The sequence below is a fragment of the Ctenopharyngodon idella genome, chromosome 4 (genome assembly GCF_019924925.1).
Source record: "Ctenopharyngodon idella isolate HZGC_01 chromosome 4, HZGC01, whole genome shotgun sequence".
NCBI classification, from domain to species: Eukaryota; Metazoa; Chordata; class Actinopteri; order Cypriniformes; family Xenocyprididae; genus Ctenopharyngodon; species Ctenopharyngodon idella.
In genome coordinates, this window is record NC_067223.1 from 29,597,715 (window position 1) to 29,609,824 (window position 12,110).

The 12,110-nt window shown below is 36.4% G+C and overlaps 1 protein-coding gene across 3 annotated transcripts in view; it reads left to right on the forward strand.

Annotated features, from left to right (window-relative positions):
- The window catches only part of tafa5a (TAFA chemokine like family member 5a), a 141,387-nt gene that overhangs the window by 80,651 nt on the left and 48,626 nt on the right, over positions 1–12,110 (forward strand). For 2 of the 3 annotated variants that reach the window (XM_051890153.1, XM_051890154.1), the window contains exon 2: positions 11,299–11,448. In XM_051890153.1, the coding sequence (XP_051746113.1) occupies positions 11,299–11,448 (150 nt within the window). Of the gene's footprint in view, positions 1–254; positions 547–11,298; positions 11,449–12,110 lie in introns of those variants that run through there. The other variant, XM_051890152.1, reaches the window with a different exon arrangement.

Here is a 12,110-nt window from a genome sequence, read left to right on the forward strand (position 1 = left end):
AAAACTTAAGCATTGTAGACCCTTTCATTGTCTTTTGTCTTGCTAGGTTTCACAAAATATACTATACAGCTTTTTAGCGCAGTGTTTCTCACCCAAAACCCCCCAAAATTCTCACACACTCCTTAGTTGAACAGACCAGTCACATTAGGATCATGAGGGATTTGAACGCAGCAAGAGTTGGTACGATGAGAATGAAGAGGTAGTGAGATAGAGGGAAGTCTAGAGAGGACCTGGAGGAAGTGGCGGATGAGAGGATGTATGGTGTCTTTATCCTGCATCAGACCCCGCCAGCTGAGATTAAAGACAGACCATCTCAAGGCGGCATTCACGCTCTGAAGGCGAAATGTCCTCCTCACTGCATGCTGATGAAGCACAATGAATGGCCTCATGGACCCCGAACCTGCTCACAGATTATAGCCCCTCTGATCCCACACAAACTCATACAAACCCCCCACAAGTCCCTGAGGGTTGAGACCGGGTTGTGTAATGGTTCTTTGAGCATAAAAGAGCACCATAAAAACATTCTATATGATTTGATCAATTTATGTCAGCTTATTATTTATTTAATGTCAATATTCTTCAGTAAAAAATCCAGCACATTTAAACAAGAGAGAATAGAATTAAATCATCATTCAATATATAAACCATTTATAAATCATTTTTTGTGATTAAAGAGGTGAATACCTAAAGTTAGATCATTTTCTATTCAATAACATGAATTATCCAAGTAAATTAAACAGGGAAGATGATCATATAAGAAAATTGCTTACAAGGACAGGGCAATTTATGGGATTATGATTTGATTGAAGTTGGTCTGCAATACATATAAATTAAAAGGTGAATGATACACTTGCTCACAAAGCACACAACTTAGACACTCATCCAGTATCATAACTGAGTTGTAACAAGCTTGCAGTGCAGTAAAAGCACACCAAATTGATGAGCCTTGTTCATGAAACACAAGAAGACCGAATTTTTAGGTAAATGGTTCATAAATTCATTTGCATTTGAATTTTTCCATTGAACTAAATTCTAAGGAACCGCTATGCTGTTGCTATGAATGATCTAAGGATTCTCAATAGCAGCCTGTGCGTTTTACTTTAAGAGAGCAACCATTATATAATTGCATAATCATTAGATTTAATTTCATTTAAATCATTTGATTTATCATTTAATCATTTATTCATGAATACTTATTTCCTTTCTATTGTTGTTTAATCTTATGATTGTGTGGTTTCTTCATGAGATAAGTGAATGTCTCCGTTTCAAGGTTATTAACATCACAGAACAAATTTTCATTAATTTTCCATGGCTTGTGCTTTGGTATAATAACACTTGTTGGATTTGTGCTGGTCAGACGAAGTTTGAGCATTGAAACATACGCAACTAAGATTATTCAATGAACCCTGCTCTTTTTACCATCATCACTTTGTCTCCTGCGTCTGCTCTTCCCTGGCTTCCTCAGGCTGATAGAAGACTGTTAATAGAGTTTCGGGTACCAGACAAGACTTGCTGTCGATGGGTTTTACTAGTTTTGGGTACCAGACAAAACGGATATCCAGAGGTGTAAAGTACTTGAGTAAATGTAATTAGTTACTGTACTTAAGTATCTTTTTGGCTACTTTGTAGTTGTAGCTACTTTGTAGTACCAAAGATATTGGCAACTTTTACTCTCTACTTGACTACATTTTTGAGCAAGTAAATGTACTTTTTACTCCACTACATTTGTGATGAGTAATGCAATTACAAATTACATTTTTCATGGCAGCTAACTTTTTCTGCAGCAGTTTGTTTCTGATATAAAGAAGTGATATCGCCATCTAAGGGCATTGAAGGTACTATATCTTGTGCATTTTGCCTTTAGGCTGCGTTTACACTGGCACAAAAAATCCGATCTTTTGCTCACATCTGACACAGATCGGAATTAGTTGCACACAAGTAAACACAAAAATCCGCACAAGATCCGATTTTTTCGCATCCGATCCGAGCCACTTCCAAATGTGGTTTTAAATCAGATACATATCTGATCTCTCGACATGCGACCTATGTCTAAACATGCATATCCGATTCCCATTGGTAATCCAAGCCACCACAAGGCGAGAGCAGCACGATTGCTCACTAAAAGGTAGCTTTAATGTTGTATTATGAAGCAGACGTGTCTGTATGTACTCGCACTAAAAACTTGCAGCTTTATTATTGAGGTGGAAACTTTATATGTCTATCTATTTTTTCCTTGAAAGAAATTGCACGCACGCACACACGCCCTCTGCCCGGTTAATTTAAAAGAGATCGCCGTGTGTTTTTTTTTATTTTTTATTTTAATAAACCAAAAGCTTCACTGAGTAGGCTACTCTCTCTCGTGTGCGCTCTCTCCTTCACTCGCTCTCTCGTTATCATTCATTCAAATAAATGTAATCTTACCTGCTTCTTTATTTCCCTTCAGAATCCTACATTTAACGACTGTAGATAAAATAACAAACGCAAATTACCTTTATTTTCCAGTCTATATTCATTCAGTCAGATTTCGTGCTGCAAAACATCCATTACACTGACAGCTGTTAACTTATCCATTCTGGCAGATAATCATGACCACCCGACGTGAATATAAATAATTTTAATAGCACGGCCATTCAAAACCCGAGGGTCTACCATGTGCATGCAAAGCTATCAATGACAATCATTTTGGGCGGGAATTAATGTGAACACAGATATTGGATACCAGTCGCATCTAAAGTAAATGTAAACACTGGCCAAAAAATTGGATATGGTCAAAAGATCGGATCTGTGCATTAAGACTTGCAGTATAAATGCAGCCTTACTCACCCAAAACTTGTCAACAAGGATACTTTATGTGAATGTGAGTGCATTAGCAGGTAGTTGCTGATCGCAGATGTTTTATTTATTAGATGAGGAAATGATTGCAGCTGGTGATGAGGCTCAAACCAGCACATACAGTAAACTTTGACTATATAATTTTATTTAACATTGTTTTATTTATCCACTATATTGACAAGACCGTTTTGAAGGATATTGGTTTACTTATGGCCTTTCTGTGCACTTGAGCTCAACTGAGACTTGAGAGTTTGTAGACGTTTAAAAGGTTGTTGTGTCAACCTTGATTTATTGCAACATTGAGGTGTTCAGTTTTATTTTGATTTTAGAAAATAAACTTGATTTCTCATCTTACAAATCAATTGATTCTTATTTTCACTGGCATGTCTCTCAGGACTAGTGCATCTCTGAGCCTACATTCAGCATGAGTAAAATACTTAAGTACTGTTAATTAAATCAGATACTTTAAGACTTTTACTCAAGTCGTATTGGAATTGGTTACTTGTAACTTATAGTGGAGTCATTTTCGATGTAAGGTATCAGCACTTTTACTCAAGTATGGTTTTCAGGTACTCTTTACACCTCTGCGGATATCTTTTGACAGGATCCGGTGTCCAGGGTCAGATCTGATATTTCTGATTTGGAGATCCATCCAAACTAATACTAGGGTGTCTTAACTGGTTTTTAATGCATTGCTATGAAGTTGCAAAGGTGTTAATTATTCATTATAAAACAGATAGTTCCTGCCTTTGATTCTGATTGGTTGAGCCACGTTCGAAGCCGTTGTAAAATTCCCGAAAACATACAGCTGACCGCATTACATAAGTATCGCTGCACCACTGAGTGTGTATGTTGCTGTGTCTGTCTTAGCAGCCACTCTTAGCAACGTAAACATATGTTTGTTCCCAATTGATTTTGTTCATTGAAGCTTACTGCATTATGTAGAAGAGTATTGTGAGAGAGATATCGAGTGACCGAGTGTATTACCTACATTCAGGTTTAGCATTTTCCTTCAGGTCAGTCCTATGTTCATAATAAAAAATCTGTTTGAATGTCCGCTGCAATCTTGTTACATTTAATGGGTTTCCCCGTGCCCTGCTGACACTGACAGCGCTAGTCAAAGCATTTGTCATTTTCTTCTTAGTTCCGTGTTCACAATAAGTTGCAATATAAAAGTCTTTGCGACTGAGTGACTCGCTCATAAAGACAATCTTTGCCGCCATCTAATGGTGTAATACATATAACTTCTGTTTGCTGTTCACGGTCAGAGACTATTTTTTCCAGGCTTTTAATGATTTTACTTCATGAAAGTTGTATTGATACATATTTTTTGGCTTTAATATTTGTATTGTGTGGTAACCGTTTTATAAAAGCAATAAGCCCCGTGAGTGGCATTTGTTATTGATATACTGCATGCTTTCTGCAGCAGATGCGACATTTCCTACAGCATGAGCCCCAACAGTGAAACTGAAGCCGGCAAACGGATTGGCAACAGTCGGATGTTGCTGAAATGAGGTGATGTGCTGTGTTGGGACGCTGTGCTGGGGCTCACCACTGATTACGCTTGTTAAGGGCATCGTTTAAAACTACCCTGCTGGCTAGAAGTAAGACAAGACCATCCAAGAGTCACACATAGAGTTTGTGAAGGCTATTTGGAATCACAGCTTGCTTAATTGAGTTGCTTTACATTGATTTTAGTTCACATGAAGGTTCCAAACGATCACAGTCACTAAAACACAGGGGAAATTGGAACTCAAGCACCAGTATTAACTTTATTTTGATGATCCATTTAGACATTCTACTAACTATAAGTAACTTTGCAACTACATGTCAACTAGAGTATTAGTAGATTGTCTGCTTAATATCTGCTAACACTTTATTTTGATGCTCCCCAACAGACATTCTACTGACTATAAGTAAATTCTGCTTACCCGAACCCTAACACCTAACCCTAACATAACAGTCTACTAAGAGTCTACTACAGTCTACTAATACTCTGAGAGTTAGTTGACAAGTTACTAGTTAGTAGAATATCTAAAGTAGGCCATCAAAATAAAGTACAACACTACATTCTGTAATTAATAGCATAATCAAACTAAGTGATTTTAGAGGTGATGTCATATTCAAATCAGTACGTGTTGTTGGAGGTGATGCCATAATAATTTTGTTGGAAATGAATGCGTAATTAAGCAGTTGGAGATTATGTCATAATCAATCAGAGGTGTTGTTTGAGATGATTAATAAATCAATTAATATTGTTGTTTGAGATGTTGTCATTTTAGTGATGTGCTGATGCTATGTCCAAAGACTCTATAATAACACTTTGATTTCAAGGAGACACAATAGGAAATCATGAGAAGAACAAATCAGAAAACTGTATATATACTCAATACCAGCTTTTCCTTGTGGACAACAGTTTCTGTTTAATGCCAAGGTTATAAGAGGCCATCAACAAGATTTACTTGGAAGACAAAACATTTGTTTACCAACATAGATCGAAACTATAAGCTGAAAGGAAGTGAGTAGTAGGAATAGCGATGAATGCTTTTCTGGTTATTCTGTTGTGTCGGCAGATGAGTTGAGAAGGTCATAGAGTTGACCTCTGAACCAATGAATCTTGAAAAAAAAAAAATCAATATTCAACAGAAGTCTCTAGAAACATCAGCTATAAAGGGCTGTGCTGACATCTGTGATTTGTAAAGCTAAGGCAAGCATCACTATTGCTCACATTTAGAGTGCCTTTTGATGAACAATGCTTTTTGATTAACAAAAAGAAAGAAAGAAAGAAAACCCTTAAAGGGAAAATGAAAATTCTGAACATAAAAGGTGACGTTGATCGTAACTAATGTGTATTTGGGTGCAACACACCAAGTTTGAATCCCTTTTGAATCCCTTGTTTTGGTGTGCTTCCTCATTACACATACAATAACAATTAAGCTACAGGTTAGGTTATTTGGCAGTGAGCTGTTATTCACTCCTATTCAGGATGTATAGCATTCCCACTAAAATTCAGTGTTTTCAAATGCCCTTTTCTCTACCTTACACTGAAAATGTAAAATTCTAGTTTAATTTTTGTATTTTTTTTAAGAAGAAAAGTAGTGACATTTTGCACTGTATTACAAGTTAAGGAACTTCTGGCTCGGTTCTTGCTAGCTAAAGAAAGAAGGGCTGGCAGATATTCTGGTTGGACAGTTGTTATTATATATATTTCTGTTTTTTTTTTTTTTATACCGTACAGTGTTGATTGACCATGATATGGACCCAAATGCACGTTTAGTGTAGCTTTTTAATATTGTCTGGGACTAACATCCTTATTTTCAGCAAATCTCTGCTATGTGAATGGAACTGTACTGGACAACTAGTTTTTTGTCACAAAATACAGTGTGAGAGAGCCACTCTGCATTGCACATTTGGATGTCTAGCATGTCTTGTGGGTTTTCATGTGTGATTCTGGTAACTTACAGAAACGCAGATATGAGATGTGTATCATTTGAAGGTTTTAGATCCAGTCACTGTCTTCCATCAGAGCTGCTCCTGTCAGTTTTGCGGTCTGCGCATGACTCAAATGCTCTACTCTTCACTCAGATATAAAAGCTTCTGTCCAATTTTATGGACTTTGCCATCTTTTACTTTACTTTAGTCAACTACTTGACTTCTGTTGCAAGTTCTATTTGGTTAGTGCAAAACAGACATTTGGGAGGGCCCAGTCCTCCCCTGCTGATACCTAGATTTGGCCCAGTAGAAATTTAAAGACATGCCTACCAGCCGGGAGATTTTAAAATGTCAAATTCATCCATTTCTCTCTGCTCCCTTTTTCTAGTAAATGGATGAATAACATTTTTTTTTTTTTTCTAAATGACTCAGCAATTATAGAGGCATCCTCGTAAGTGACTTCCAGCAATTCAACATTTCACTTTTTTTTAAACACTAAAGCACTCAAGTTATAAATAGAGCTCAGATTTAGCAAATGTCTGCCATTAACATAAGCTTTTAGATGTTTTAGTATCACAAGTACTGAAGGAACTACGTAAATGCATTGACACTGACACCTCTACCGTCACTAACTACAAGAGCCTTCGGGCTTTGCAAAAACACCAAATTAATTACAGTTTCACTTTAGGTGTCCATGCTGCGGTTGAACATTTATCTAATGATATTGCACAAGGTATTGATCTAATAAGCCTAGGGAAAAAGATGGAGCTTAAAGAAAAGTAAGAGAAATGCTATGTTTAACTAACTATATCCATGACTTTTTATGGATTGATTGATTGATTGGATTGATTGCTAACATGCATTGTCAAAACTGAAGTCACAATGCCAGCGAAGCAGAGTATGCACCAAACTGTGAATAATTTTTTATTGCTTTCACACAAAATACATTTACAGTTTTCTCAATCGATTTGACACATTTCTTCAAACTCAGATCACTGCTCACAGAACAATTAACACGGTGATCTGAACACTTTGTAACCGTCCTAAAACAGATTGTAAGTTTTCATTAATTTCGTACAAATTACAAATCATATGCATAAATTCTCAAATGTGTTCACACAGCCAACCAAAATTTTTGTATATCAGGGAAAAACATTTGCAGCTCTTTTTATTGATTTTTTTTTTCTGACAATGTATGATAATATATTCTGTGATGAAATTCTCTGGCCAGATGTAAATTAGAGACGTTATCAATAAATTTCACTGATTGCAGTACTGTACAACAGTAAACATTCACTGCATGTTTGTGTATGTAATATTTTTTGGGGTAGGGGGAAGAAACTTTTATAACAAAAACTCCTCACTGAAGAACTACGATAAACATGTATTTTTATTAATGTATTTGTGGGTCTGTAGCTGAATGTTATAAAATCAATAGAGAACACCTGTTTTAATGATAGCATTTACTTTTAATAAATGCATTACCAGAAAAAAATACGCTAATGACATTCAAGAACATTTGCTTCATTATGCAGTAAAGTTGAACTGTTTGGTTAATGTAAGAGTGTGTTTAGTAGGCTGTGTTACAGAAATTGATTTAAGAGCAGTAAAAGCAGTAAGAAGAGTTTGGAAAAATGTGTCAAATCAACTGAGAAAAATGCTAATATGCTGTTTTCAAAACTCTTAAAAACAGTTTTCTGTGATGGGTAGGTTTAGGGGTAGGGGTAGGGGTAGGGTTAGTGATAAAATATACAGTTTCTACAGTATAATTACCATTACGTCTATGGAGAGTCCCTACAAGGATAGTAAACCAGACGTGTCTGTGTGTGTGTGTGTGTGTGTGTGTGTGTGCGTGCGTGCGTGCGTGTGTGTGTGTGTAGATCAGCACCATCTATTGTGTTCTGTGAATTCGGTCTCCACAAAAATATTTGTGCTGATCTCAGAGTCATAGTTCAAGGAAACTCTTTATATGCTATATTTCCCTGAGATTTACTGATTAGTCATAAATTAGTTTTTCATTTCCTTCTCTCTGCCTCTGAGGAGTCTTGAAGGGACGTCAGGTTCATTCCTTCAGAAGGATATGCAGAGCAATGAGTGCTGCAGAGTCAGGAGCTTCAAAATGTTTTACAGACTTGACCACATCTTATTCTTATTATTAGTGTTTCTAGGGCCTCATTCATAAGAATGCTACTGACACCCCTGTATTGGCCGATGCTTGTTAGCAGATGAAAAAAAAAGGGAAAGCCCTGATAGGAACTTAAGTGCATACGCACAAATTTGATCCACACTAAAATCCATGGCAACGTTCATAATTATAAAAAATGGTCTTTGATGTGGTAAAGTGCTTAGCACCACGTCAGGGTCTAAGCGGACGTATGCACTTTTCATTGTGCCAGAGAGTCAGAGTACTGCGAGTATTTGGAAATCTAAGCAATTCTTGCCGTTCATGATTCTCAAGTAAAGGATTTGGACATTGACTGGTGCTCTTTTATATGTTAATGACATTAATTAGGGGGCATTTACAAGGCGGAGATCCGAAACCATTCAGTTCAAGAAACCACAATTTCAAGATCATTTGCATTTTTTGTGCGTATATTCGTTCTCTGAATCACACATATTTGAGAAATGATCGAATGTAGGATGGTTTCTATGCCACATTTTATAAATTAGACCCCTGGTCCTTAGAAATAATAGTATCTATCCTGTAATTGGGCGAGCCATGGTTCTGAACACCTAATAAGTGTCTTAGATCTGTATGTAGCATTGGCATTAATCAGGATGAATACCTTCTAAACCTGACATGCGCACCAGTAAAAGGTCCTTCACATTAATAATTGCATCTATCCACAGTTATTGCTTGGTTGATCCTTGCATATGAAAACTAAAGAAAAGGGGTATCTAAGAAGTATCATAACTACATTTCAGTGATAGGAGTTGCAGCTAATGAAAGCTGCAGTATGTTTCCATAGTACTCAAGCTCTTTCACAAAAGATCGATAAAAATCTGAGCCCTTTAAAGATACATATTAGAGCGGCTCTAAAAAAAAAATGATAATTTTCAAGTAATATATTAATTCAATACCAGTGGAGCACAGGATAACAGTCTAAACTAGGACAAAAAGCCGAAGAATGTTATTCAGTGCAAGAATGCTGATAAAGGAACTGCTGACAAAAAGGAGATTTTCAAAAGGGCTTCATCTCATCTCTTAGTGTCTTACTATGCTTATAGCAATGTAAGAGGAAGGTTTTTTGCAGTTCCTGTTGGGGATTTTCAGATCTGGCAGACAAATGCAATCTCTGCAGAAATGAGTGTTAAAGAGAAAGATGGATTTCCCGCTGCTACGCACATATGACATATCATTATCCCACATCATCCAGAAGCATGGAGGAGGGGAGGAATATAAATGAAAAGAGACTTGATGCAAAGAGAAATAAAGAAATAGCTTTTATCATAGGAGGAGAGACAATCTAGAAAGGAGAGAACATTTTCCTGATTTTTTTATTATTATTATTATTTTATTTTTCATCATAGGTCACGTTTATTCTAGAGATTTTTGTTATAAAGTGTTTCATGATTTTTTTATCCTTTTTTTTCTTTTAATGGTTTGAGGGAAATGGAAATCAGGGGAAGGAAGGAAATGTACACATTCGCAAATTTGTGTTTCACACAGCTCACTTGCTTGCAGAAGGCTCTGCAATTAACAGAGGAAATAAATAAATAACATTGATGTTTGTTCAGAGTTCAAGTTTCAGACTTCTAATTGGCTCTATTTATTTTATTCAATTATTTATTTATTTTAAAGCAATCTGTAAGGAAAAACATGGGAGAAATTATTTTTAAAGAAGTTGTGAAACCCACTTATTAGAATGTATGGGCTTTATGAACAGAACCGCAGCCAAATTATAAAATATCAGGAAGTTGTTTTTCTCATCACCTGCAGAGCTTACCAAGTCTCATCTAGACAGCAAACACACTAATAAATGGATTTTTACATAATCCAACATACACACTCTGCAATCTTTAAGGCTAAAGGTTATATAAATTCCATGAAAACACAAACATCTTGTTAAGCTTGACGTTGTTTAACCTTTGCCCACACACATACATTTGGTGCGGCAGTACGGCTGTGTATCTTAAGATTCTCCATTAGCCTGAATGTGACCTGTGCGTTAAGTTAATTAACCCTGCTCTACCTCAGCACGCTGACTCTGGGTCAGTTTAAATCACAGTTCTGACTCACTGCCAATCAGAATTCTCAGGTCTGGAGCAGGAAGCAGATTCCCTGTAGACCAGCTTCACATCCAGGTTAATCTGAGGGCTGCACAGAGGGGCAGAAGGTGACAAAGGGTCCTAACTAAAGATTTGAAATTCCTTGAAGTTGTTTTGTTGATTTTTATCATTTTACTTGAATTATAGGAAATAAATGTATAAATTGTTTTTTATGAAGTGTTTACAAGTGTTCAGGCTTGGTTGAAATTGCTTAAATTAAGCAAAAATGTCTGAGATGCCATGCTATATCCTGATATAGCCAGCCAATCGCCAACTTCATGACACAAGTGGATTCGTGCTGTACTTGTATTTTCATCTCCAGAACACACTGACAGAGAAAAGGAAAGTCAATAAAAATGATCAATTTTTTCATAGACAACAAGATTGTTGTCTCCTCTTACGTTTTTACTGAGAAAATGTAAGAACTGTCTTCTCTAGAGTTACTGAAGAAATCTCAACAATTTCTTGTTTAACATTTTAATATGAAATCAAACATTTCTTATCAAATTCAAATTATTCAAGCTATGCCGCCCAAATTACATTACTCTTACTGCATGTCTACAATTGTCTCATTTGACTATTTTTTATTTAGGAACTTTAAGATAATTTTAAGATAAAAGTTGATACCTAAACAAAGCATAACTGAGAGAACTCCATTCTAACTATAAAAAAGCAAACTGAATAAGCCAGAAACCTGTCTGCTATGGTCATTTTTCGCAACGTTCCCCTCTGAACTCCTCTTCTGTCTTTGGTTATGTCTTGCAGGTCAACTGGCAGCAGGCACCTGTGAGATTGTCACTCTAGACAGAGACAGCAGTCAGCCACGCAGGACGATTGCCAGACAGACGGCCCGCTGTGCATGTAAGAAAGGACAGATTGCGGGGACAACGAGAGCCAGGCCGGCCTGCGTGGACGGTAAGATCATATTTGGGGGACTATCAATCAAAACACTTAACTACCCTTAAAACTATTACATAACAGTCTTTTTTTTATCAAACCTCTAATAGTTGGTGTGTATGGTAGACTATAATTGCTGCCAGATACTCTCTTATTTAGTATAATCATATACAATATAAAATGAAACTGCATCAGACAAAACTTAAAGCTGCAGTCCATAAGTTTTGCCTCTTTGTCACCATCTCTGTTTGAAATCTGCAATTGCAGTTATTTGCGGAATTATCATCTTTACGTGGGTTGTGTATCGGCACGGCTCCTCAGCGCGGATGAATCTAATGTTTTCTGTCAGTCACCACATCGATGTGGATCTGTAGTTTGGAATCACAGATTCTGCATCTTGGAAGTATGACCAAAATAAGAATTTTCACCGAAAAATATCATCTGAAGAAGTAACATGTCTTCCACTTTTGTTCTGAATTATGTAATTAAGTATAATTTAAAGAGTACTGGCAAAGCGGCACATGAAGCAATGTATTTTATTATTACCAAAGGTGGGAGAATGCTTTTTTTTGTGATATTATTATTTACATTAATATAAGAAAAAGAAGAGGCATTCAAAAAATAAATAATTAAAGGAAAATGTCATATGCTGTTGACACAAGAAGCACCGCACATGTAAC